General features: G+C 53.0%; 1 protein-coding gene across 10 annotated transcripts in view; it reads right to left on the reverse strand.

Annotated features, from left to right (window-relative positions):
- Window positions 1-27366, reverse strand: part of KCNT1 (potassium sodium-activated channel subfamily T member 1) — a 76590-nt gene that overhangs the window by 30545 nt on the left and 18679 nt on the right. For 2 of the 10 annotated variants that reach the window (XM_027885896.1, XM_027885895.1), the window contains exon 1: window positions 7440-7981. The exons of 7 other annotated variants lie outside the window; for them this stretch is intronic. In XM_027885896.1, coding sequence (XP_027741697.1) covers window positions 7440-7588 — 149 coding nt within the window. In that variant the 5' untranslated portion in view covers window positions 7589-7981. Of the gene's footprint in view, window positions 1-7439; window positions 7982-27366 lie in introns of those variants that run through there. One more of the 10 variants, XM_027885897.1, reaches the window with a different exon arrangement.

Genomic DNA, 27366 nt, shown 5'->3' on the forward strand with positions numbered 1-27366 from the left:
CAGGATTCCCAGAACACCTTCCCCAGACTCCTCCTTCCCACCGGGCACCCCAATCCTCGTAAACAGTCCAATCGCTGAGAAAAATATGGAAATTTTTCTAAGAAAACTTAAAAATCGTTCCAAATCTCATCCAGAAAAACAGCTGTTTTCCAGATCCCAAAACTTATTACCAGTGATTTGCAATAGGCAGAGCTGAGGCCATTTAATGCCATCAGAAAGGCTGCGCTGGCTTTTAATGTGTTTTAGATAATCTGCTTTAAATTCACCTTTTTTATTTCCTCCAGATCTGCCTCCCGGGGTTTCCCTGGGCAGACAAACCTCAACTCATCTCATTCCTAACATGGAAAAGAACTGTGGCACAGGCTGGGGAGCTCGACCTTCGCTCCCTCCTGGAGTCCAGGGCCTGGCAGGCAAACGCCAGACCCGGACAGGGAAAGCTGAGGGCCCTTCTCTTGGGGTTGCTAAGCATTAAAACACAATGCCAGGCTCCTGGCTGGCACGAGCAGCACCTCCCAGGGAGAAGGGCAGGGCAGGGAAGGGGGGGAGAAAGGAGAGGAGCAGAGGGGGAAGGAACTTCGCTGCCCCCACCTTTCAAGCTGCGGCCCCTTACAAAACAGAAGGGTTTTATCAGGAGGTGAAGAGACAAAGGCACATTTATTATTAGAACAGAAGCCATAATCAACCTTGCTTATGTAAAAGAGAGAGCAATCACCTGCCCACCCATGCAGCCACCTTCCACCTCATCTGCCTCCTCCAGCAGAGCAGTTCTGCTCCCTGGAGCTGGGCAGGGACATGAACAGTACCTGTACCAGTACCCCGAGAATTTGGGTAGCAGAGCCAGTCTCCTTGTCTCCAGGGAAGGCAGGCAGCCACTCCAAGCCCCAGCCCTGCTCCCAGCCCTGCCAGGGCGCTGCGGGATCTGAGTGGCGTTCGGCTCATCTGCCTCATGCAGATAATTTGAGGCTAAAAACTGTCCCTGCCTTTCAAGTGCTCGAGGATGCTCAGAGGCAGAGAGCAGCAAAGCACAGCAGCAGCTCAGCCCAGCTCACAGCGAGAGCCCTGCTCCCTTCCCAGCAAACCCCCTACCAGCCCTGTGCCTTCTCCCCTGTCTCCTGAATTTTTGGTAAACGAAGAGTATTAAAAATTCACCTCTGGTTCTGCATCTCCTCATTCAATTTACAGCCATCATTTCCAAACAATAATAAAAAAAAAAAAACACCAAAATCATGCCTTGACTTAAAGCCTCTGAGAGTTAAAAAGGCACAAGGAATGACCTGCCAACACCACACTTGGCTTCAGGCTGCTTAATAACCACTTGCAAGGCTCAGAGACGTTTGGAGAGCAGGGCGAAATGGCATTAAATCTGATGGCTTTCTCCTCAGGCCAGGGGAAGGATTTAAGGCCTTTTCACCCTGGATCTCGAAATGCCTTCAAGACAGGGTCAAGGCAAGGGGGGGTTAAGATGAGCCAAGCAAGGTAAGTGCTTGGGAAGGCTTCCTGAAGTGCTGCTCATCCTCCAAAGGCATGAGCTGCACCACGGTTCCTACCATACTGACAGTGAGAAACTCATCCCAAAATAGCCTGATGTGAGAAGGACAGATGGGAGGAGATGAAAAAAGAAAGTAAAGAGGGGGAGAAGGAACGAGCAAAGAGGAAGGGGAAAGGGAGAGGAAGGGGCACACATCCTGCCCCCAAACACGTGCAGGAGGGGAGGGGAGGGGAAGGGAGGGGAAGAGCTCCTGCAGGACGGAGCAGGGATGACCCCAGGAAAGAGATTGAGCCCCCAGCACCCCTGGTTTGGAGGAAGCTCAGCAAGCTGTGCTGGTGGGCACCTGGAAAAGCCATCAGCTGCTCCAGGCACGTGCTGACAGCTGGAGAAGCACCACAGGGACAAGCCCTTCCACCTCTGGAGGCAGAGCACAGGTAGGGAGGCAGCCTGGACCCAGCTGCCTCCTTCAAGGTGCTTCCTTAATCCCAGAGGTACTTTTCCTTGGTACTTTCCAAACAGAAAGTTTGGAAGCAGGCGCGGTGCCAGAGCTGCAGCGTCGCTCGCTGCAGCCGGACAAGCTGTTCCCAGCCCACTGTCCAGCACTGCCTGCAGCTCCCTCCCAGAGAGTTGGGCCTCCCCCAGAATCATAAAATCATAGGTTGGAAAGGATGTCTAAGACCATTAAATCTGACTGTTAACCTGGCACTGGCAAGCTCAGCGCTAACCCCTGTCCCCAAGCGCCACAACCACACGTCACTTAAATCCCTCCAGGGATGGGGACTCCACCACTGCCCTGGGCAGCTGTGCCAGGCCTGGACAACCCTTTTGGTGAAGAAGTTTTAGGCCAAATCCAATCTAAGTCTTCCTTGGCACAACTTGGGGCTGTTTCCTCTTGTCCTGGTGATTGTTACTTTGGATAAGAGACCGATCCCACCTGGCTACAACCTCCTTTCACTGCCAAATGCCCTACAGATCCTGAGGCTGCTCTGACACACAGCTCCCTGCCTTTGCTAATGAGCTGAACGAGTCCCTGCAGTCCTGAGAAGTGAGTGATCCTTGTGGAGGAAGGACTGGACATGAGCTTGGAGGGGGGCTATGAGACCCCTCCCCGTGTCACAGTCCTGCACGGCCCCAAGTGCCCAAGTGCCAGCCCGGTCGTGGCTGGCATCCCGCTCTTCCAGCGAGCAGGAAAGCCTCCCCTGGAGGAGGAGGAACATGCTAATAATCCCTGTGCCCTGATGGGACCTGGTGGGAACGAGGCATCTAAAATAAACCGAGGCAGAGCCCGAGTGCTGCTCCGAGCGTGGCATCCTCGGGTGGGGATGGTGCCTGCCTGGCAGTGCTATGTAGGGCACCGACACTCTCAGCAGCGCTGGCGGCTCCCCAGCAACCGTGGGAGGAGAGTTCAGCACTTCCCCAACCCAGCCTGCTCCCCTCCAGCACCCAGCTTGGGGGGTGGCATCACCCCCTGGCCCAGGGCACAAACACTCCGTGCCAGAGCGTGTGCAGGCAGGGACAGGGCCTTGAGGGATGGGAATCACGGACGCAGGACCAGGCTCTGTTTGGAGTCTTCCCCATGAAGGCTCTCACAGCAAAGCCAGTTCCTGCCCTCCCTCCCAAAGTGGCAGCTGAGTCCCAGCTCGGTGAGCAGCAGTGCAGGAGCCAGGGCTGGCAGAGATGCAGAAATCCTCCCATCACCAAACCCTCTCAGTATCTCCAGCCTGTCAGCACTGCTCGAACACCTGGGATGAACCCTCATCCACAGCCAGGATGAGCAGCAGCAGAAGGCCCAAGGTTGAAGCACACGTTGGCAGGGCAGGGGTGAGCAAACCCCCACGCAGGGAACATCCCTGGCACAGCATTTCCCCTGCCCAAATAAATCCTCCTCACCGGGAGGGGAGGTGCCCAACCAGCACATGGCACTGGCTGAAGGCAGAGATACAGCTTCTGACAGCGCTTTCCCCAACACAGCTTTTCTTAAAGAGATGTTAAAAAGAAATAAATTAGCTGTTGAGTTATTGTCCCCCTGGGAGGGCACTCAGCAGCACGGCACAGGGATGGTTCAGCTGGGAATTAGGGAATTGTGTCCAGGTTGCTCCGGAGAACATTCCCCGGAGAGCCTCCTGCAAGGACACAGCAGCTGCAGTGGTTTCACTGGTCAGACTGGACCTGCCTGTGTTCCCCTTGTGTGCAAGTGCCAGGCAATGAAAACACATTGAGCCAGACCTGTTTGTTCATACCTGGCAGGAACAAACATCGATCGGCCAGAAATTCCATTTTCAGCCGCTTTCGGGCGAGCTCCTCACCTCCCAGAGTGCTTTACCTCCAAGAAAACCTCCCAGCAAACCTGCCCCAGCAGAGTGCTGCTGTTTGCCTCAGAGGAGACTCCAGCCACCTTGTTGACTGTAAATAGGGCTGAAGCAGAGTCCCATTTATTCCTGCCAGAAATATCTCGAACCGAGAGACGAGGCAAGGCTGCAGGAGGTGGAACGTGCAGCCCGAAGGAGAAAGGGAGGGAAGGATCCGATGGGTGAGCAGTAGTCAACCCCCTCTGGGACACACACACAGTGAAGGGACAGGAGGGAACAGGTACAAGAATGCAGAAGGGAAAAATGATTCCCCCTGGGAGTGATCAAACCCTGCACCCGGCAGCCAGAAAAGCTGAGAAACCTCCAGCAAGATGTTCAGAACTCAGCAGGGCTGGTCCTGAGCCAGCTGGGACAACTTTAAAGCCAGTCCAGCTCCGGGGTCCTCTCCAATCCCAGCTCTTCTGCAATGCTAATTCTCTTCCCCAAACCTCAGCAGCTCAACAAACACCACTCAAGGAGGCGAGGGGGGGACACGCAGCCCTGCCAAGGCCTGGGGCAGAGCGTCCGAAGCAGATACCTAAAGGGAATGTTTGCAATTCCCATCGGAATACCACTGTTCCCTGGGACAGGCAGAGCTTCCCCTGCTTCCAGCAGAGCTGCACAAACAGGACATGGTTATCTTGTAAAAACGTTTGTTTGTGTTTCTAAACCCACCCCCCTCCGGTGTTCCAGGGAGATCACCGGCCCACGGAACGGGATCCAAGCAGATATCTGCACGTCCTGCCTCCCACCAGCCGCTCCTTCCCAAACACAGAGCGCTCCACGGAGAACACAGCTGGGCTTTGCTGCCCATCACACCTTTCCCTCTCAAATCCCTCCCAGCACAAGGCACAGGGAACCAACCTGCCTCAGGAAAAACCCGGCTCGCAGGGAAAGGCTCGGGCTCAGCCTCTCCCGGCTTCTCCAGTCGCTATCACTGGCTGCCAGAAGAGTTTCAGTGCCCAGGCAGATGGTCTGCAGCTGAGCCTGCCCTCCCTGGCATAGCCCAGAGGCTGCCCTGCTTCCAACCCCATCTCAGAGCAGTTCCTGAGGTACAGAATTAGCTCCAAGCCTCCTCAGTGGGAGATATTTCCACAGGGGCAGCCTGGGCTGGTCCCACCCCGCACACAGTTTTCCACCCACAGGAAAAAAAATCTTTATCCAGAATGCCCAGGGACAGCCCTGAAGTCCCCTTTTAGCCTTCCAAGTGTAGAGCAATACATATCTGTGGAGTGGTTTCTCCTCAGATGAATTCAAATCCTTTCCTCCTGTTTTGACTGGGAGCTCCTAAAAGCTTTGAGGTGCCGCAATGACTAAGAGACAGAGCAAGGAAGGTAAACAAAGTAGGTGAGAATTATTTCACCGGCTTCAGTCATCTGGAGAAATCATTTGCATCCCTGAGAACATCCTCTAACACACATCTCCTTGCCCCATCACCTGGTAATTCACTCCCAACTCCCAGCGACAATTGTCGCTGCCGACTCGATAGCGCTGCTCGTGTCTGGCTTCGGAGGAGACGAAGCACCTCAAACAGCCTATTCATCACTTCCAAACCAATCTTCCTGCCTTTGCTGCTTGCACAGGCGGTGGAAGAGAAGCGCACAAATCTCAACTGCCAACTCATTGTTTGGGGAGCAGCACACAGGGAAGGAGGGAGCCCAGACACTGCCAGCTGCAGCTCGCAGGGCTCTCTGCCCGCCGGGCACACGAGCACTAAAGTGTTCCACCAACTTCTCCACCTCACAGCATCAGCTCCTGACAACAGGATTGCAGCAAACACTCAAAACTCCAGCAAAACTCATGGAATTAGGTCTTTCACACAGCCCTGAGGCCCCCCGGTGTGCTCTGCACGCTGGCCTTTGTCAAGGGTCCATTAAAACACTGTAGCAGTGTGATTTTTGGAATTGCTGCCCCCCCAGATCTGAGGAGGCCTTCAGCACCCCTCCTTTATGCTGTGCTCCCACAAGAGTCAAGGAGGGTCAGCCCTGGGATGAAGATTTGGCTCCCTGGTCCTGGGCAGGAACCCACCAAGCTCCTGAGTGCTGGAGAGGAGAAGCCCCTCTTGCACATCTAATCACAGCTGATTACCAGTGGTTGGGATGAGCTTGTAGGAGTGCCCAGCTGTGAGTATTTTTCTAGCCACAGCACACCTGGATTTGGCCACTGGCCTTACCCTGAGGGGTGCACCACCAGCACCTGGAATGGCACAGAAAGGAAATGCTCTCTCCAAAGGCTTTGCCCACAGTGGAGCTCAGGACGTGCCCTCAGAGGTGCAGGTACCCCAGAGCGGGTCCAGCTTGGGTGTCTTTGTGAAGCAATGAGAGAAGACACAAAAGCAGAGCACAAGCAGCCTGATCAGCACTGGGAGCACACTCAGACTGTTCATCAAAACGTGCTGAGCCCAGATCAGCTCCAGGGGTTTGGTCCCACGGCACCGTTCGCAGCTCCCCCACACGTGCAAGCCCTTGCCTGGCCAAGTCGGACCCACCAGACCCAAGCGTTCGCTCACCAGAGCACCAGCACCGGTGCCATCTGGAGAGCTGGCACATCACACCAGGGACCCACCAGGACTCTGCCTCCCAGACCTGGAGACCGAAGCATGTGCCCGGCACGGCTCGGCACCGGGAACGGCCGCGCCGGCGCTCCCGCAACGCGCACCTCCCTCCCCGGCTTCCCCCGCGGGGACACAGCTGCTCCTCCTGGCTGGGTGCCACCCTCCCCCCCAGCTATGCCAGGAGACTGAGGCTGAGGCGTTAATTCATTCCAATCTAAAGCCAAGCAAGTAAAATTCACCATGGGCAGAAGCCTTCCTGCCGTGCTCGTTTGCACCAAATCACATCCCAGAAGACGTACAGTACACAGTCACAGGTGAGGCGGTTCCTGCCGGCAGGGGAGGCAGCAGGGATGGGCTGAAAGGTTGGAGAGATGGCAGGAAAAAAAAAAACGAAACAGAAAATGGAACGAAGAGAACGGGGACTGGGATCGGTGGCACAAATCCTCATCGTAACTAGGGGGGACCTGGCTCCCTCCGAAACACTGTAATCCCAGCGCAGTGCAAAGCATTCCCATCCCTCCTGAAAAAACACCTCCTTCCTGGCTGGGAGCTCAGCTGGGAGCTTGCAGAAAGGCTGCAGCATTTCCTACAGCGGCTTTTTTAATTATTTTTTTTTTTTTGAATGGCAGTTACAAGTCAATTCTTGCTCGGATGGAGCATCTCTCCTGCCATGCAAACATGGTGCTACTGTTCAGCGCCGATCATGATGTCAGCAGTGTAAATAAGCCTTGGTTTTATACTGCACAGGGAAGGTGCAAGGCAAGTTAACAGCGGTGTGTGGCAGCCCCACGTTCCCAGGCTGCCATTCAGACGTGCTTTAGGCATGTAAAAAAAAATCAAGAAGCACTTATAAAAAATTTAAAGGGACTGGCTTCCTTCTGCCCCAGCTCCCTCTTTCATAATACAACTTCGGGGCTGGTGTGGCTCCCTGAGAAGGATTTTGATCCACCAGCCCGTGGAGGCACTAATCCTTCCCCTCTCATTTACAAGATAAAAGGTGCTGCCTCCCCCCCCACCCGCCCCACGCACCACTGCGGTCCTGCAATACCTTTGTCCGACATCACTCCCCGTGGATCCCATCCTCCGAGACGGCAACAAGGGGCTCACCCCGTGGACATCTTCTGTCGTCGCAGGTGGGACGGTTTTGACGTGGGAATTGCTCTCGGAAGGGGAATTCTTCAGCTTGGCTCTCGCCATCCTGCGAGCTTTGGCTGCCTCTGTGACTCCCTCCTGTTTCCCCCCTGAACTCTCTCATACATAGCAATCCTCCCCGCAATCAGTTTAGAGCTGTCGGCACGTACCATCTCCTTCCTTCTTCTCTCTCCCCAGTCACGGCTGCTCAGTGGAACAATCCTGCCCTGTGCATTTATTTTGGTAGTGAGGGGAGTCAAGGCAAACTCTCCGGCCTTGCTGCTGCGACGGATTTGGTGCACAACGCCCGAGAAAACATCCCCGATGCAGAAACCCCTGACAGGGCTTTGTTTGCTGAATAATGAAACTGCCCTGCCTCGGTTCCAGAAAAGATTGCATTGCTCTTATCACCACAGGCAGGGCAGGGGCTGAAGGATTATTTTCTTTTCCCCCCATCCCTGTTTTTCAGTAGCAACGTGAGGGGGAGGAAGCTTTTTTATCTTATTCCTCTGTGTACAGAGCAGAGCGTGGACTGCGTGCCAGGGAACAGGCTCAGCGGGCTTGGCTCGCACACACAAAGCAGCAGAGCGAGGCCCCCAGTGTGAACCCAGAGGAGAGGAACTCGCTGCTGGCACTCGGGCACTGCTCACCTGGCCAGGCAGGTGCACGTTACCTGGCCCAGGGCGACCCAGATTTCCCTCCTCAGGTGACAACAAAGGTGCTTGGCATCGACCTCTGAAGATGCCAAAGAGAATTCACTGCGGCCAGTGGAGACCTGAGCAGGTGATACCCCCCGAGTCCCTCAGTGCAGGTGGGATTGGAAAGGCGGGGAGAGGGAAAGGGTGATGTATCCCACCCTCTCCTGGGAATGCCACCAGTCCACAGCTGCCCACCCTGCTCGCGCTCGATGGCACAACAAAGAGCATCTTCCAGTGGCCCTGCACGGCGCTGCAGCGCTGGGTGGGGCACAGGGCCCAGCACCACGGACAGCGGCGGCCCCGACACCACCCCAGCTCTGCCACATCACCCACAGCACGGTGACATCACCCCAAGGCCTGCCACCGTCACCCCAAGTCACGCCCACCCCACCCCACAGCGTGACAACACCTCCCGCCAACACTGCCCCACGGCCCAGCCGGGGGGAAAATGCTGCCCCACTGAAGGCTGGAAAGCAAGAGCAAACCCAGGGACTGATCCCAGCAGGATATCACCACGTGAACAAGTGCAAATAACTCGGCTTCACCGCAGGGTTTCTTTAAAACTGACACCTGGAAGGGTCTTCCCAGAGCCCGGGAACGGCAGCTGTGCAAAGGCTGGCTGGGAGGGGAGGGCAGGAGCTGCCCTGGAATGGGAAATCTGGGGCTCAAAGTACTTCCCTGACAACCCCTTTTGGCACCAGCTCTGTGCCCCGACCGCACCACACGCTTCCATAATCCCACCAGGCTGCGGGAGCACTCGGCACCGCTGTCCTGCACCGACCTCTGGGAAGCAAAGGCCAGTCCTTTCCTTCCCCTTCCCTCCCCCCAAGGAGCTGTCAGGCCCCACCAGCTCTGCTCTTCCCCCAAAAATCAGTGCCACAAAGGCAGTTCCCGGCTGCTCTGGGAAGAGAAACAAAGTCCCCGTTTCCTGTTAACCAAATCCTTGTTTCCCTACTCGGGGCATTATTTCTTAATGGGATTTCATCCTACAACCTCCTTTATTTCAGCATTTTGAAAAGTAAAATGGATAAAAACCCACAGCCCATTTGCTAATGTGCCAGCTTTCAGAGTACATTTAATTTCTTGTTTTGCCTCAAAGTGATTCATTAGCTCAGTGCATTCATTTCCTACCCGAGTCATTCCTTTCTGCTTCATGGTTTGATTCAGCCTCATCTTCAACTTATTGCTCCATATCTCTTTACTTCAGGGTGTTGTTCTCAAACCCCAAATATAATCACTGCTGTCAGCCCTCTGGATTGGAGTGTGCCCAGCTCAGGGCCTGATGAATCCTCCTGGACTGCAGGAGCCACTGGGAGGGGGGCAATCAGGTCTCTCTTTTTGGGGAGAATTTGGCACTCTATTGTATTCCTGATTGCAGAAAAAAACATTAATTTTAGGATTGAGATTAGATGTGAAAAGTGGCTTATGCTTAAGGTATCATCTCAGCACTAATGCCATCACAGAGCAGCACGAACAGGGGAGGGATCAGGGAAAGACCTGGGGAATTGTAACGGAAAATGGAAACCCTCCTGCCACGCTTTCGCTGGATATAAGGTGACGAAAAACACATCAAAGAACCCCTCCAGGAACTCTGCCTGCAGGGGCCCCTCCACGAAGTCACCTCTTCTGTCAAGCACTTAAACACAAACCCAGCCAGGAAAACCAGAGAGGGGGAAATGATCCGACACCAGGAGGTGCCAACAGGGCCGTGGGTCTGAGCAATCCTTCCCCTCCGAGGCAGAAAAGAGGTCGCCCGATGCCAGGGAACATCTGCCAGGCTGGATGAGCCCACAGAGTGACTCAGAGGGCTCAGCTCTGCCTTGAGCTGCTGAAGCAGCTCCTTTGCTGTAGCTCAGTCAGAAGAACATCCCTCTCTCAGCAGCGCAACGTGCTCCCCACTTCACCCCAAGACCCACAGGCAGCGCCTGCCCTCCCAAACCTCCTCCCCGGCGGTCACCGAGCGCTGGTGTGCCAGGAGGAGAGGCTGAAGGAGAAGGAATAAAGCAGGAACTGGGAGCAAAGGGCAGCCCAGTCCATCTAGCACCCCCAGAACACTCACTCTGGCTGAGGAACAGCCCGTTCCTAGAAAGAGCCGTGGCTGGAAGCGCCACCTGAGGCACAGCCCGGTGAGCCAGCCCTGCAGGGACGTTTTCAGCCGCGCTTCCAGGGACACCAAGCACCTTGTTTGAACAGCACGTTCTCCGAGGGAATCCAGGAGGGAAAAAAATCAACAAAACACAACCTCGGTAACATCAAAGTCCGAGCGGGAACGCCTCCGGTCCAGAAACATTCCCAGGGCCAACTGAACGCCAACCATCTGACTGCGAGCCAGGAAATCGATGTTTAATTTTAGTTTGAGAGCCCATTACAAAGTGCTGATTTCTCATTTCGGCGTCTACATTATGCAGAGACCACTGCTGTGCCGGGGGCTGGGGAGATGGCTGGGAATTGCTGAGCAGCAGTTGCAGGGGTAATAATATTTCTGAAAACAAGATTTAGAAAGAAGCAAGATCCTTCATTGCTCCTAATTGAATCCACAGCAACTGCACACTGTTAAATACTCTCCCTCTCAGCCAGGTTGGTTTCGGTCCCGACTGCCAGAACTCCTTTCATGCACATATTCAACTTAATATGAATAAAGCATGACCCAGTCCATTAGGACTGGTTGATAAAACAGGAAGGGGTTGGGTTTTTTCTCATATTCTTCTGGCAAACAAACCTGTTCTGCTGAGATACCACCCAAGGGTGTCAAGTGTGCAGAGCCTCCTGCAAGGAAAAGCCACTTTAAGGTATTTAAAAATCTTCAACAGTCACCTTGAAAGGCATCAGCTCTGCAAAGGCAATTCCAAACCCACAGGAGGCAGCTCGGGCTAGGGAAGCACATTTTGCCAGGAGACAAAACCAGCTCCTGACCACACCAGCACCTCATGGGAGGCCTTATCAGCCAGGGCAGAGCTGCTGCTCTAAACAGGGGCTGTGTTCATACAGAGAGTGTTAACTCAAGGGAGCCTGAGCTGGAAAGTCATTAAGGCTCATTATTATCCCTCCAGCAACCCCCTGGTTCTGTGGACCCGCTGGCCAAGCAGCTCTAGGAAAATCAACTTCCCCTGCACGGCCCTCTGTGTTCCTGCTGCCTGGGCAGGGCACCCCTGCTCCCCCTCTATTTAACAACACCAAGGAAAACCAAGATCCCACACCATTTATTACTGCCACAAGCACTTCCTACATTTCAAGACCCCAACAAATGCCACAGCACGACACTAACGGCTCGATAAACCCCAGAGCACAACAAATACTCTGCCAAATGCCACAACCCCCACCCCGGCCCAGCCTCTTGCTGAAGCGTTTTTCACGAAGTGCACACGCATCAGTTTTGCCCTGGAGTCGCCAGGGGATGCCCTACATTGTCACCAGAGGCACTTTGCAAAATTGCTTTTCAGGAGCTGCCAATGTTTGGAGGTTGCCAAGGCTCAGGCAGAGCCCTGCAACCACCCCCCCCCCTTCCCTCCCCACCGAGACTCCTGCAGCCAGCCCAGCACCAAGCCGCTTAAAAACACCAGCACACACATCCCCCTGCAACAAAGCTGCCTGGAAATGGCCATATTTTGGGGGAAATCTGAAGATCTGGGAGTTTTTTTGACGTTCACTGTTCCAGTGAGAAGTTAAAATCACGGGAGATGGAGGTTCTGCTTCCTCACCAGAGGGTTGAACCCAAAGAGCTTCATTCCTTTTCCAGTCAAAAATACGATACCAATACATTGATTAATTCAGAATGCACATATTAGAATATACAGGAGGTGCTTGGCAACCCTCTCTGGACAGCGAGGATGTACATATTTATTAATAAAAGTGCTTAGAGAATACTTTACCCATTGATTCTGAGTCAATTAAAAAATTCCTCTCCATTTTCTTTCCATTAGCCTGCAGAGGAAGGTCCTTTCTGGCCCATGGCCTGGGAGCAGGAGCCCAGCACTGCTGGGAGAGCCAGCAGGACTTTCTCAGGGATGAGCTGTGCAGTGAAAATCGGGGTTTAAAAGTGATTTCCCCACCCGTGTTCCCATTATTATTATTCATAGTGCCCACCACTGTCACCCCAAGAGGTCACAGCCAAAACAAGCCTCTGTCACGCTGGGCTCAGCACAGGAATCAGCCCCTTTCCCTGCAGTCTGGAGGGGGCCAAGGGGCACCAGGGTGATGCAGGGCAGGGCAGAGAGGAAGGGGAAAAAAAAAAAGCCCCAAAACTCAGTGACTTCACAGGAACTTGTAAGGGGTCACAGCCTCTCTGAGCCCTCCAGCTAAGAAAGGAATCCATTACTAAAGGAATTATTTCAGTGGAATTTCTCCACGCACTACATGGAGCACACCAAGACCCAGAGGACATTCTGGGAGAGTATTCCCGAGCAACGGGGCTTTGAGCAGCCGGAGAGGGGACGGGCAGAGGGAGCAACACCCAAGGGATTTAGGGCAGCAGCAGCTCTTGGAAGTGCCCGCTCACCAAGTAAATCCACACTGGGCCCTCTCCTGCCTTGACTTTCCCTGGTTTCTGCTCCCTCCACACCCTCCCTGGGCAGGGTTAATGCCTTTGCACCGCAGGCTCTGACGAGTTCCCCGAGAAGCTGTCAGATGGATCTGCACCACTGTGAGCTCTCCTTTGTATCCAGGACTCCTTCCCGACATTTGTCTTTAAAAAGCAGCACCATTTCTACGAGAAGCTGATTAATTCCACTCGTTATAATTACTCTCACAAATAAAAGCTGCCATTCCCCCCCCCCCCGTGAACAGGGGGGATAATGGGCCTTGCCCTTCGCAGCGAAGCGTTTCAGTTCCAGGGGTGAGGAGCTCCGTACCAAGTGCTAAAGTGTTCTTATTAAACTGTCATTAAAAGCATTTCAGGAAAAGTTCACAGAACTGCAGGGATTTCTGTCATCACAGTGGCTGGCTGGGACAGCAGCTGGGCTGAGTGTTACTGCCAGAATCACAACGGTCCCAAATTCCCTGTCCCTGCTCTGGAGTCTCAACTGGAGCCACGACCACCTTTGGGAGGGACTCACCTCCAAGAGTTTCCTTGTTTCACTGCCCTGTGGGACTACTTCCCACCACAGTGGGATTTGGAGGTTGTTCCATCCCCACTGCACTTCTGGAGGGTGCTCAGCACCACAGAAACCCACCAGGAGAGAGCCTGGAGCACGGGGAACACCGATACTCACTGCCACCACCCCACAGCTGCCAACCAGTGCTGCAGCAAACACCAGGCCCCTGGAAGATCTGCACGACACAGGCAGAAATTCACTGGCTGTGTTTTGTTCCCTTTCCTTCCCCTCTTTAGTCTTGGCAACTGAGCCAGGGCAGCACGACCAAAACAGCACCAGGCAGCAGCTCCCTGCATCTCCTCAGCAGAGTTTGGGAGACCTCCCTAATAAACCAGAGCACTGGGGTTGTGGAGAAGGAGGAACACTTTGGAAAGTGCAGAGGAGAGCGTACTGAGCAGCAGCAAGAGAGCTGGAAACAGAAGGAAGCCTTTGAAGAGCTGGGCTGATGGAGAGAGATGGAAAAATTATGTAAAGTAAGAAAACACATCCAGAGCTTGCGGGCAGGCTGCGAGCCTGGAGGGGGACGGGCTTGTATACCAGAAGAGCCTTTGATTTCTCTCCTCTTCCAAGTGTCCCCTGCATTAACATTTCAGATGTTAACAATTTGCAAGTGTTAGTGCCTAGAAGAGACGACCCAGGACTTCAGGAAGTGCCCAGGAACAGGCAGCAGTGCCCTGTGGTTTCCCTGCCACCCAGCCAGTGCCACGAGCAACCCCAGCACCGGCCGCTCCCACTGCCAGGGGGGCTCAGCGGGTCCCCCCACGGAGGGATGGAGGGGATTCCCAAACAAAACCCCTCCTGGCTGGCCCGGGGGAGGGAGGGCAGGTTCCCTTCACCAAGTAACTCCCCAGCTCCCCGGGGAGTCGGCGAGAGCCCTTACATAACTGCGACGCCAGAGCCTCGGCGCTGAATCCCAGAACTGTCATCGCAACCTTTGCAAAGCCATTTTTACCTCTCCAAGTGTGGCTCATCAGCGACCAGCACGAAAGCTGCAAGCCCAGCATGTTAACTTGGGACTGTTTAGCAGGGAGAAGAGAAATAGAGCAGACCTGAGCAGCTGCTGAACAAACATCCCCGCGAAGCCACGGTTCCTGTTTTCCGTGGTGCATTTGACACGCTCACGAGCAGAGCAGTGAGACCCTGAAGCTTTACAGTGACTCCTAATCTCTTCCCACTTCTTCCCAAAGCAGGTTAAAATGGCTGGAAGACGAAAGGGAAGGTAAGCTGTGTACCTGTCACAGCTGCTCGAGCCAGCGAGGAAGTCAAAAAGCCCCGGGGGTTAAAACCTAAAAATATATCTGCAAGGGAAGCAGGAAAAGTCTGCAGGCAGAGAGCACGGCAATCAGGCACGGCCAAGTCACTTTTCCAGGTGAGTACATAACGGGGTCACTATCTGCTTCCCAAGATTTAATGAGCCCAGCGCCGGGGCCTCACCCAGGCAGAGCTGGCAGGGACGGGCAGCGCTTCCCAGAGCGTGAGTCAGCCCGGGGAGGGGGCACTGTGGGCACGGCAGGTGCCAGGGCAGCACCCAAAAACCCAGCCAGGGGCAGCGGGGGGGCTCTGGGATCCCCTCGGCACAGGGAGCAGCCGGCTGCGTGACTGCCCTCTCTCTGCCGGCAGCTGCTGTTTGCAGCAGCGATCTCTGCACCGTAAATGTTTGTCACCTCAAGCGTTTGGGCGGTGCTTCCCCCCCTGCCCCCTCCTCAGGAGTCTGAAAACACCTCGGAAACACCTCTGGGTACCACTGGCAGTACTCACAGGAGCGGTGGGGCAGGAGAGGTCCCGCACCCAAACTGAGTCAGGAGGAGAATTAAACCCAAGCTGGGGGTCAGGAGGAGCTCCAAGCCCACAGCACGCGGTGGAATGACCGTGGCAGCTCTCTAATGGTCCCTCCAGCCTCTCCAAGGGCCTGAGCCCCTGCTCAGGGAAGGTCAGGACCTTCCCCTTGCTGCCCTCCTTCTGCAGGTGGCTGAGCCCAAGACCCTGAGGAAAGACAGGGATGCTCTGGGCATCCTCAGCCAAGGGCAGGACAGGCAGCAGAGCTCACCCCCAGCTCCTGGGACATCATCAGTGCTCAGCCCCAGCTCCTGGGACGTCATCAGTGCTCAGCCCCAGCTCCTGGGACATCATCAGCGCTCAGCCCCAGCTCCTGGGGCATCATCAGCGCTCAGCCCCAGCTCCTGGGGCATCATCAGCGCTCAGCCCCAGCTCCTGGGACATCATCAGAGCTCAGCCCCAGCTCCTGGGACATCATCAGCGCTCAGCCCCAGCTCCTGGGGCATCATCAGCGCTCAGCCCAAGTTCCTGGGGTGCATCATCCACTCACACTGTGCTGCAGGGACTCAGCCAAGCTTTCCCCAGGGGATGTGACAGGCAGCAAGAGCTGGAAAGGTGCCTGGTGCCTCCCCACATGCCTCTCATGAACCCTTCCAGCAAAGTGCCTTCAGGAGCTGGAGATGCTCTGGCTGGAGACACTCGTGGTGTTCCACCAGCCACAGCAGCTCCCTCACTGCTGCAAAACACCTCCCTGGGCTCCCTGGCACAGCTCACCAGGAAGCAATTCCACACAGGCTTTCTTTCAAAACGCCAAAGTGATTCCCACCTTGCAGCCTTAAAGGACTCCAAGCCCTTTTTTTTTTTTCCTGCATGTCATTTTTGCAGCAACTTCACTCCTAAAGTATTAAAATTGTAATGAAACACGAAGCAGTGTTTACTTAATAAATGGCACTGAGAGTTTCTGCTTTAAAGGTGGAGAATTTCAGCTCCTAAAAACTTCCTTGAAACTTTTTTTTTTTTTTAAAAGCCCACCAGAATTCCAAGAAAAAAAAAAAATCAACATCCAAAGGAGAAAGTCTGGCTTTGGGGTTCTCCATCAGCTCTGCCAAATTATGTCTCAGGGTAATAAAATTTCCCTCCCTCCCCAGGGTCGCTGGATCACACCAGGTACCATCTCCCAGACGTTCTTCCCTTCTGCCACCGCTCTTTTTTGTACTCCATTATATAAGACAGAGAAAATGGCAAGTCCATATAAAGATAAACTCCCAGGGTGCTGCAGAAATGAGGCATGAACTCCGTGGAGTCTGTGACAGCCTCATCAGGGTTGTGTGGGAAGGACTAGAACAAGGGGTTGTACCAGACCATTGATCTCCAAGGATGTTTCTTAATTTAACGTCAACGAGAAAAATTTGCTTGCCCATCAACGTTGTGCTGGAGCTGAGAGCTCTGCTGTGAGACAGGAGCCCCTGCACCCAGGGGAGGTGCAGTTCCCAAATCATCTGCACCCAGGGGAGGTGCAGTTCCCAAATCATCTGCACCCAGGGGAGGTGCAGTTCCCAAATCACCTGCACCCAGGGGAGGTGCAGTTCCCAAATCACCTGCACCCAGGGGAGGTGCAGTTCCCAAATCACCTGCACCCAGGGGATGTGCAGTTCCCAAATCACACTCACTCTGTGCCCAAATGCTGCTGGGGAATCTGACAAACAATCTCTTTCTTTACACCCTCAGCCCAAAGCAGGGGTCAGCACCAAGGCACTAAAAGGAAAAGGAAGGTTTCCTGTGTAATGTTTGGGTCATCCAAACCACCACCCCGAACAGGCACAGTGTTCCCTAAAGCCTTAAATGCAGTCCTTTTACAATATATCTACCCCTGTGGTGGTCTTCTGAAATAAATGAGTAAAATAAGGTGGGCAAGGACTGTGTGAAATTCCATGTCCCTGATGTAAGAGGCACCAGGAGCCTCTTCTGTCCAAAAAAAACCCTGAAATTCTCCCCCAGAAGTGCCATCCAGCTCTGCTGCCTTGTGCCAATCACGCTCAGCCAGGAGCAAGAGTTGAACTAAAACCACAGAAAAAGGCTTTTAAGTCAAGTCATCACCCAGTCTCATCAGGTTTTGGTTCAACTTCCATGACCAGCTCATCTGTTGGGAAGGGAATATCGGCTCCAGGAGTCGGTGTGACAGCAGATGCTGTTTCACGGCTGCCAGGTCTCGACTGCCTCACACATCTACAGGAAAAAGCACACTGGAAAAAAAAAAATGCCTTGGCCTGTTCTTATCTCTCATATAAAGACACACCAAAAAAAAAAAAATAAAATTAAAAAGGAATAGGTTGCAATTTTTTACACAGTGTCTCCTTAAAGACTGAACTGCAAACATCACCCTCTCCATTTATATCCATTCTGGCCAGGCAGAAGCTTTCAGGACGAGAGATGGTTTAATAAACAGACATTCATAACAAGTGTCAGACCTTGCAGCTTCATCATGTGGAAAAGAGCCCATTAAACCAAGAGAGAAACTCCCTGATCACTAAGGGTGCCTAACGGGATTAAAATGAAATTCTGTCACGACTACGTTAATAAATATCTGCACCAGCAGGTTCAGCTGTGCTCCTTCTCTCCCTAAAATCTGCTAGTGGGAAAGAGAGAGAAAAAAGCTTAGGGGGGAAAGAAAAAGGCCTTGAAAGTTGGAATAATTTGTTCCAGTTCTCCAAAGTTTCTCAAGAAAAGCAGCAATCAGGTGGATCTCTGAGCTCTCCTGGGCTCACTAACACACCCTGGATCAGCAGCACCCTCTGTGCCTTCCAGGAATCCTCCTCCCTCGAAAGGGAACAGGGGATCATACCAGGACAGCAAAACAATGCTGGGAAACGGCATGGGACTCATCCAGCCATGCATTTCATCATCATTGTCTCTCATCATTCCCTGCTTTGCCTTCTCCCTCCTGCTAAAACCCTGATCCATCCTCCCCTCACCTGCTCCCGCTGGAGCAGCTCCGTCCCTGGGGGTTGACATTCCTTCAATCAGGAAGGAATCTCCCCCTTGGACATGCACAGGGTGGTTTGCACATGTCTGTAAGCAGAGACATTTGTGCTGCTGAGGCCTGGGAGGCTGAACATTTCTGAGCCACAGAGCTCTGCATCCGGCACTAAAACCATTTACAAGTTCTTAGCACGAAAGAAATATTTCCCACCAGAGACCGTAACGAGAGCCGACCAGAAATTGGTTTTCCTCTCCATTTTCACACAAGAGCTGCTGGCAGTAAATCTCTCCATCAGCACTGGGCAGTCCTAAGTGCCCAGATACTGTGTGGGAAGAATCCAAACAGAGTGACAATACCGAGCATTAAAAGCACTTTGGAGAAAGATGAAAAGGAGGAGTTGCTGAATGCCGGCCCTGGAAGAGGCTGATGAGCTGTCACGGCTCTTTGTGTCACCAGCTCACCCTGACAGCGACCCCCACAGATCCAGCTGATGGCACTGCCTGTACAACAGCTCTGGGATGGTGACCTGGGAGATCTCCACTGTAAAGTCTTCCTCCTCATGGAAAAAAACCTCATGGTGCTGATTCACTGACCTGGAACTGATGGATCTTGAGGTACCTCAGGGATGAAAGGAAGGACAGGGAATATGAACACCCCCTTTCCTGCTGACATTCATGCACCTATGTGTGTGAGCACCTCAGGAAGGGGATGTCCCCGTGCCAGGGACCTGGAGCTGCTCCAGCTGACTAGAAAAACCAATCTCAAGTCATCTGAAGTGGGAACTGAAGTGTCAGGGAAGGCCTTCAGTCTCAGCAGCGTGGGTGTAATTGCATCAAGCCGTAATGAAGCGAATCCATCTCCAAAATTCCGAGCTCAAGAAGGGTGACTAAATAGCTCCCTCAGATAAATGCCTTCCCAGAGAGCAGCTGTAACTTCTTGCTGAGAAATATGGGCACCACCTAATACCCACTCGTGTCCTTGAACAAACACCGTGACCGTGCCTCAGAAACACCAAACCAAATTAGCACACGAGCGCCCACGCCGATTATTTCAATTCAACTCTCTTCTGACAGCCAATTAGCGACCATTTTATTAAATTAGAAATTTTTCCAGCAACGCTCCCCTGCGGAGCTTCCAGCCCAGATGCAGTTACACACTTCACACCTCGACTTGTGGACATTGGGCAAACTCTCGGCCTCTGCAATCACAGGCACAAAGTTTGGCTGAAAGGAGAAGTTTCAGGCAGGGTTTTAGCTTTGAAAAGCCATATTTAGCACCTGTGTGCAGGAACCCTTTCAGGTTAAGCTGCTTTTTGCTCACCTACAAAGCACGCAGTGAGAAGGCCACTTTCTAATTAACCCCGCTCTGGGGAATGATTAAGGCATTCACAAATGAGGCAGCGTGGCTTGGCCAGATGCTCATGTCCTAGTGGTAAGAGTTCCATGTGCTGGAGCAGGATTCCCACTGCTCCACGGAGCTCACGCTCCGTGAGTCTCCCCGGTGGAAAAACGCCCACTTTTTGGCAAAGGCCCTCCCTGCTCGTAAACATTTAACGGGTGGATTTTTTTTTCGCCGCTCTCCAGCAGGATAACACATTCCTCAGCAATGTCACTCCTGCCCACAGGATGGCAAGGTCTCAAGCTGACATTTGCTAAACATCTTCACCACCTGCTCCCCAGAACTGTTCCTCTCTCCTAGACAGAGGAGACCTTTTTTTCTTGACAGCTCCTGCCACCGGGGAGACAGTACATACCACACCTGCCACCGAGCCGCGGTGTCGGTGCTTCACGCTCCAGCTGACACCCCAGCAACGGGGGGCTGCGTTCACAGGGGCACTGACCCAGGGAAACGAGGCTCAGGGAGGGCTGTGAGCAGCAGGCCTGCAATTTGGGAAGCCCCACTCCCAAATTAACCTGCTCGTGGCGCGACCTTGGAGCCAGGAACTCGCCGCGGCAAAGCTCGAGCCGAGCGATGACTTCGCTGACGGTCACTCCCGGCTCATCGGGAATGGGAATGAGCCACACGGAGCAGCTCGATGACTCTGCCCACAGCCCGAAAAGTAAGAGCTCCCTGCCTGAAGGGAGCTGCTAAATTTGCAGAGTTTCCCCCCCACTGCCACTCGGGAGCCCGCGTGGGCTGCGGGAAGCGCGGCAGAGTCACCGATCCAAACACAGCCGCGCGGTGTCCGCTCCGCTCCGCAGCCTCCCCGGCGCAATCCCCCGGCTCCTCCCGGTCCACGGCGCTCAGGAAGGGAGGAGACACCAGCCCCAGGGCTGGGGAGGGGGTCTGAGCAGCCCAGAGACCAACCGAGCTGGGAAAGGAGCCACGGGAGACACGGCCAGCAGAGTGGGCTCACCACGCAGAGACATCCCCACCCAAACTTAACACCCCGCAGATCCCCGTCCCACGTCGGTCACAGATGCTGTGATGGGGTTTTGCCTCACCTTTAAGAGAAACTTCTGTAAAAATCCTGCTGTTGTGGCAGAGAGTGGCAGCACACAGCACCCCTGTCCATCAGCAGTGGTGCAGGAGATGGGACGAGCCCCAGATCAGAGTGACAAATTCATCACAGTCCTCTGCAAAGCAGGACCAGGGAACAGCCAGCATGGGAAGAAGCACAAGCAGCACCTGAAGAGAGGGGGATGCAACCTGCAGATCTCTGTTTAACAAACAACCCCACCCCAGTCAGCTTTCTGCAAAGCTACAACCAAAAGCTCGATGGCAGGTGACAGCAAAGAGTCCTGGAGAGAACAACAAAATGCCAGTTTGCCTGGATTTGGGGAGGTGTTGGACGGCAGTGATGTGTGTGTTGGCCTCAAGAGGGCCCCTCCACAGTGCTGTGGCAGAGCAGAGCAAAAATCATCTGTGACAAAGGAACTCTTGACAGCAGGAGACGTGAAATCCGGCTCTGCAGTCCCAGAGCAGCGGGACACAGAGCGAGGGACTGACACTGGCAGCCCCACACGGGGCAGGGCAGCGATGCCACAGGGGTGAGAGAGCAGCCCTTGCCTGAGATGGACACCCTGAGGTTTGCACTGACCACAGGGGACACACACAGGCTCTTCCCCATCAGTTCAGGCAACACCCAACAGCCCGTCTGGGGGCACAAAGCCCTCTCTGGGGGGTAAAAAGCTGCCCTGCTCCTGAGGGAAGAGTCAAGGGCTCAGCCTCGCTTCTCACACCACAGCTGGCAGCAGCTGCACTGCCAGGGAGCCGGGGGAGCTGCAGTTGTAGCCCCCTGGAGCATTGGCACACATTGGCAGGGTGACAGGGTGACATGGTGACACAGGGCACCGTGGGGCAGCCAGCACCCCACCAATGCCCAGCTTTACAAGCAGCAGCTGCACACTGAGCAGAGCCAGGTTATTCCTGCACAAACCCAGCCAGGTACAAACCCAACCCTGGCTATTTCTGAGCTTGCGTCAGGCAAGAGTCGAGCTGATCCAAACAGCAACGCTACGAAGGGAAGAGGTGAACGAACCTCTCGGCTTCACCTCGCTCTGTGTTCACCCTTTGCCCTTGAGCCAACCACTCACCTCAGCCAGCTCATTCCCTGCTGTGTCCCTCCTTGCATTACCCAGCTGACCTCACGAGCCACCAGCCTGGCTGGCAGCGTGTGCTGTTGTCCTCCTGCACAATTCCTGCTTCCTTCCCTCCCTCCCTCCGGTTGCGCCCACGCCCTGGCCCCGGCTCTGAACCTGAAGGCCACTTGTACGTCGTGGTGCACATTTCTGCACACCCACACAACTGCTGCAGACAGCCAGGCAGGGGAAGCAACAACGGCACCGCATCGGGGAGGGCACGAGCCAAGAGGCGCCCTTCTCCCTCGCCTATTCCATGGGGAAAAATTGTAGGGGAAAAAAAATACAGGGAAAGCACACCTGCCACACGGCAAATACATCTGACTGCAGAGACTTTTCATCCCTGAAGTACAGGGACTGCACCCAGCACGGGGGAGGTGACCACAGAGCCGCTGTGGTGGAGGTGTCACAATTCCGACGTGGTAGGGATTGTCTTAAAAGTCTTAAACTTTGCCTTCCACCTTCCACTCACAAAACACCACTGCCATGTCCTGTGTGACTGTCAGCAAACAGCTCCAGGCTGTCTCCTGAAGAAGGATGAGCAGAAGACAAACAGATGGCCTGTCTCGAGGAAAGCAGAAGCAAGACCAAGCAACTGTGGCCCCCGTGCAAGTCCGAAGAGGCAAAGCCAACCCAAAGCTCCTGGAGTTCTTCCAGAAAGCCGTGGATGACCCTCACAGAGCACTCCTGTCCCTGCACCACATGGCTGATCCGTTTTAGAACACAAAACTACTCTTTAAAATGCTTGCAAGCAGTGCTTCACCCACTGCCCCAGGCCTCCTGCTTGAAGGGACAAGTTTTCTGAGTTTGAGGGGTTTGGAAAACACACCTTAAATCCTTTGCTTTAACTTTGACCTGCTAGGAATGTGCTAACATCCACAACCTCTCTGTCCCACCAAGACTTAGGCCCTGCACTTCGACTCTATCACCACAGATTTCTTCACTATCAATTATTTATAGCCTAGAATCATTAAAGGGGCCGTGCTGGAGCCTATCAGGGGACCTGCAACCCTGAAAACCTCCTTGCAGCCCTCTGGCTGTGCAGGGGACGTGTTAAGACACCCACAATGAGGTTGTGGGGACAGAACACTGTCACCACAGGGACCTGCCTTCACCAGGAGATTGGACTTTGATCATCTCCCTGCAGTAAAACAGCCATAAATTTGCTAAAACGATCACAAAATGCTTCACACAAAGAGAGGAAATAAGGTCACGGAGCAGATGAAATTCAGTGCTGTTATTTTATACAGAGGGCGATGTGACAAAGGAATCTGAACTCTGAACTAGCTGAAAGAGAAGAAAGAATGGAGGATAATTTTTTTTGTTTATTGCTCATAGGTTGATAATAGAAGAGATCTTCAGATTTGGGGGCTGGGAGGCTGGTGCTGCTTTCCCCTGGCACTGCCAACCCTTCCCAGGCAGCACAGCCCCGCTGGCAGCTGGCAGGAGCTCTGCACAGAGCCTGTATGACCCACTCTCTGAGCTGTCAGTCAGCAGGAATAGGAGGTATTCTATTTGCAAATTAATACCTCCATCTTTGCTACAGATCCAGCCAAGTGCCAGTGGAGCAGAGGCAAATGCAGCATGGCAGGGAAATCTGCACTTGCTGCAGGGCTTCACAGGCAAGGTGTTCACATCTGTCTCGATAAGCAGCGCTGAAAATAGACACCAGAGCATCAGCCCTCTCCTTCAGTGGGACCTCTCAGAAACACAGATGTTTTGACCCAAGTTTCAGCCTTTTGTTCCTCTCTAAACCCCTCTGCTGCACAGTCTACCACTGAACGAGTCTCTGAGATGCCTCACAGGGGAATGTAGGGGGGGACTTATTAACCAAGGTATTTAAGCTCTGCTTGTGATCTCCTTTGCCACAACCACCCAGGGCTCTGTGAGAGAGCAGCTCACCCCAGAGCAGGGCTGGCAGTAGCACAGGGTTGGGTGCAGGAGGAGCAGAGCCCCCGACTCCCCCCTGAGGCTGCGAGCGGGGGATGCCGGAGCTCTGACACTCCCTACTCACAGTCAGTCACTGAACAGGCTGTGCAGAGGAAAAGCAACGAGCACCACCTTCAGAAGAGCAGTAAATTATTCCCCTTGGGAACAAAGATGCGACCGTGTCGAGATGAGGCAGTGGGAAAACATGGCAGGAAAATTCGACGCGTTCTCCGCAATCACAGCCGCAATCACTGCCAAGCTGCTTCTCCTGCTGTCACTGCAGCAGTGGTGACAGCGTTGGTGTCAGCCTGACCTTTCACCCTCACCCAAGGCCACACAACACCCCTGTAGGTTCCTGCAGGCACAGGGGTTTGCTGGGATGACAAACATCACCGTGGCTTCAGCAGGTCTGTGGACACAGACTCACACTCCCGACAATCCCCGGGTGCTAAAGCGACCCCACGTCCCCACAGATCTCTGCCAAGAGCTTCCAAAAAAAACCAGATCCTCAAGCACTGCAAGTCTCTGCTGGAGCTGCAGGGATGTGACCCTCTGTCCCTCTTCCCTCAGACAGGTGCTCTCTGATAACTTGAAACGCTGTTTTCTCTTTCAAGCCCCTTCTCCCAATAAAGTGAAAAGAAACCAAAGGGAAAGTAAATAAATGGGGAAAAAAGCACCCCAGGGAAGGATGGAAATCCGAGCCCACAGTGTTAAACTGCACTAAATGACTGAAAATCAATGTTGTTCTTCCTTCTCATCAGGGCACAGCTGTACATTCTGCAGCCACTCCAGGGACATCTCTGCTCCTTCCACCAGCCTGCTACGTGCACTTACTTTTATTGCTACAAGGGCCCCTTCCTGACAGTAAAAACAATATCCCTGAGAAGAGTAATGACCATTTTTTAAAATAAAGTAAAACAAAATAACAGATATAATGATAAGAGAACTGCATTCCTTCGTTGCTCTATTACTTTCAGAACTTTCCTAACAGCCAGGGGTACCCTGCTTTAAGATGAATACTCAGCAGCACACCAACAAGGAAACACCCATTTCAAGAACTCCAAACAGCACTGCAATTAAGGCACCACGTCAGGGCTCATCCCTGCAGCCTTTCAGAACAACTAGAAATGCAAACCTCAATTAAGAACGTTATCCGTCACTAACAACAAAAAAAAAAAAAATAAATCTACAAACCCAAGAAAACCCAAATCAGTTTTACAAAGCTGCCTCAGGCCTCCAACGTTCTTCATCCCAGAGTATCCCATCTGCAGCTGGGCTGAGCAATCCAGTGGCAACATATGCTGATTTTCACTCTGTTAAGGGTGAGGAGCTGCTGGAGAAACTCTCTCTGGAGAGGACCCAGGGCTGTGGAGCTCAAGTTTCATGGTCACCCTTCCATGGAATCACTGGATCACTCCAGGCAGGAGCAGGTCCTGCCCGGGGCTCTCAGGAGGAATCTCCTGCTTCCATTGTCAACCACAAACCTTCTGAGGAAAGAGCTGGCTCAGGAAAACAGCCCAATCCAATTAATAACTGCTCTGGTTCAGCTCTGCCAGGTGGCAAAGGCAGAGGAGAAGCAATTCAATCCCAGTGGCCACACCAGCAATCCCAACTTTGTGGTCCCACCACTTTCCCCAGAGTCATTTACTCAGGCATCACAACTGAGAGATGATTCTGCACCCAGGGCTGGGGGGAGATGGGTCTAAACACTCTTATTTAGGGAATGGATATCAGCAATAAATACCTTCATCCTGCTTCACAAGCAAGGGATCAAACTGCTGGGGGATGAAGAGTCTTCCCCAGAGGGATTTTGTGGCACATGTATGTACCAGAGCTGGATCTCCTAATTCCAGGTACAAACCTGCACTAGCACATCTGCTACAGCCTGAACAGCCACTGCAGTAACTTAAAATATTGGCCATGACCTCACCATCACAGAAACAAACGCTTTTAACTTCTGGATACAACCTGGAGTTTTCAAATTAACATCTGCATCTTCCAAATAAAATGAGGGAAAATTGCCCATTAAATCAAATGTCAGTGAAGTGGGGATTCAGCCACAGGCAGGAGCCTGACTCTGGAACTGCCCAGCCCCATTAATGTAATGATGCATCTGATGAGGAAATCACTTGGGGAATGTTCTCATGAAACCTGCCAGGTTAAGATCCCAAAGCCTGGGATTGCAGCCCTTCAGTTTGCTCATGCCAAGCACAGTCTGATTTAGAGCCTCCACTTGGGGACAAATTAAAGAGACGAAGACCAGACGTCAGTTCACAGACAAGGAGTTTTCAGGCTCCACGTAACTTGGGAGAAGAAACTTCAAATAATTCACCTCAGTTCTCAAAAGCCTCTTTTCTTTTTTTATGCAACATCCAAAAAAAAAAAAAATCTTTGATTTCAAACAGGAGATGTTAAAATTTTTATAGAGATGTTGCTGAATTCTTCTGCACAAGCAGCTTTCACAAACATCCTCATCCATCACAATGATTTTTTTCCTGATAATTAGCCTCAGAAAAATGCGCTTAATCAAAGTGACATCCATTACTTCTCGCTACTGTAAATAGGACTGTGGCTTCTGACAATGATTTTCTGGAAAGTGTTCAGACTATTTAAATTAGGCAACAAATAAGCTCCTAATGACATTTTTTTCTGAGATACAGTTTAATTTTATTTATGGGCTTTTTTTTTATACGTGCCCCAACCCAGCTGTCAGCAGAGTCCAAGAAAAGAGAATGCAGGCGATCAAAAACTGCCGTAGTCAGGACAGCAGAGATCAAAGGGATGCCACAGCTTGTGGGATAAGACAATATTTATCAATTCAGCAGATGTGCTTTCTCAGCTGCCTTTAATCAGCAATTCCAGTATCACTTCAGAACAGGAGCCTTCCTCGAGCCCAGGCTCGCAGCACCCCTGGGATGCTGAGCTGGGCTCCCTCTCCCCTCCTCCAGCCCCTCCTGCTCTCACTCCTGCACAGCCTCCACTGCACAGAGGATTCCCATGCCCAGAGCAGTCCTGTGCCAGCCACGGGAAAGGGTAGCCAGGCACCAGCAGTGCTTGTGCCCCCAGTTCTTCACCTTCTTTTTGTTTAAGGTGTTACTCAACGTCTTCAACTCTGCCTTTACCCTCCTATTCCAGTGGCTCTGAATCGCTTTGGAGTCAACAAAACATCAGGGAGATAAGAAATGCAATACTGCCATAAGAGAGAGCAGAACAAATCCCTTTTTCTCCCAGGATTGAATTGACAGAACCTTCCAAAAAAGGAAAGAAACTTCTGAACTGGACAGGACTGATGCCAACCAACAACGTTCCCAAAGAGAGCCTTCCTTCCCCCGAGGAGAAATCATCCCCCAGCCCCCAGCAGTCACGTTCAAGCCCTGGAGAGCAGTTTGTATCCTCTGGAAATTCTGAGCTGAGATGACAGTTAATCCTGTTTCTGTAACCTGAAGACCTGCCCTGCAGAAATGTCAATCCCAGAGTTTGAGGACAGCCAAGCCCAAAGCCTTCCCCACGCCCCGTGGTGGGGAGCTTTAAAGATGAGTAAGATGGCACTGGAAGGAGCACTTCCCTGCTTGACAACTCTAGATTTGCTTGTCATTAGGCTTTTCTCTCTCTCCGTTCCACAAATCCATTTACCTCCCACATTCCCCTTCCAGTCGGTCGTTTCCTATTTGCTTCCTGGCCAATTTACCGCATCCTCCACACACCGTTCCCAGTGTTATTTCAACGCTCGTGTCACTCAGCCCACCTGCCAAAGAGCAAACCCTGCCTGGTTAGACTGACTGGCTTCATC

Source organism: Empidonax traillii, unplaced genomic scaffold (assembly GCF_003031625.1).
Source record: "Empidonax traillii isolate 1590-97213 ecotype Southwest subspecies unplaced genomic scaffold, ASM303162v1 scaffold174:size915687, whole genome shotgun sequence".
Taxonomy (NCBI): domain Eukaryota; kingdom Metazoa; phylum Chordata; class Aves; order Passeriformes; family Tyrannidae; genus Empidonax; species Empidonax traillii.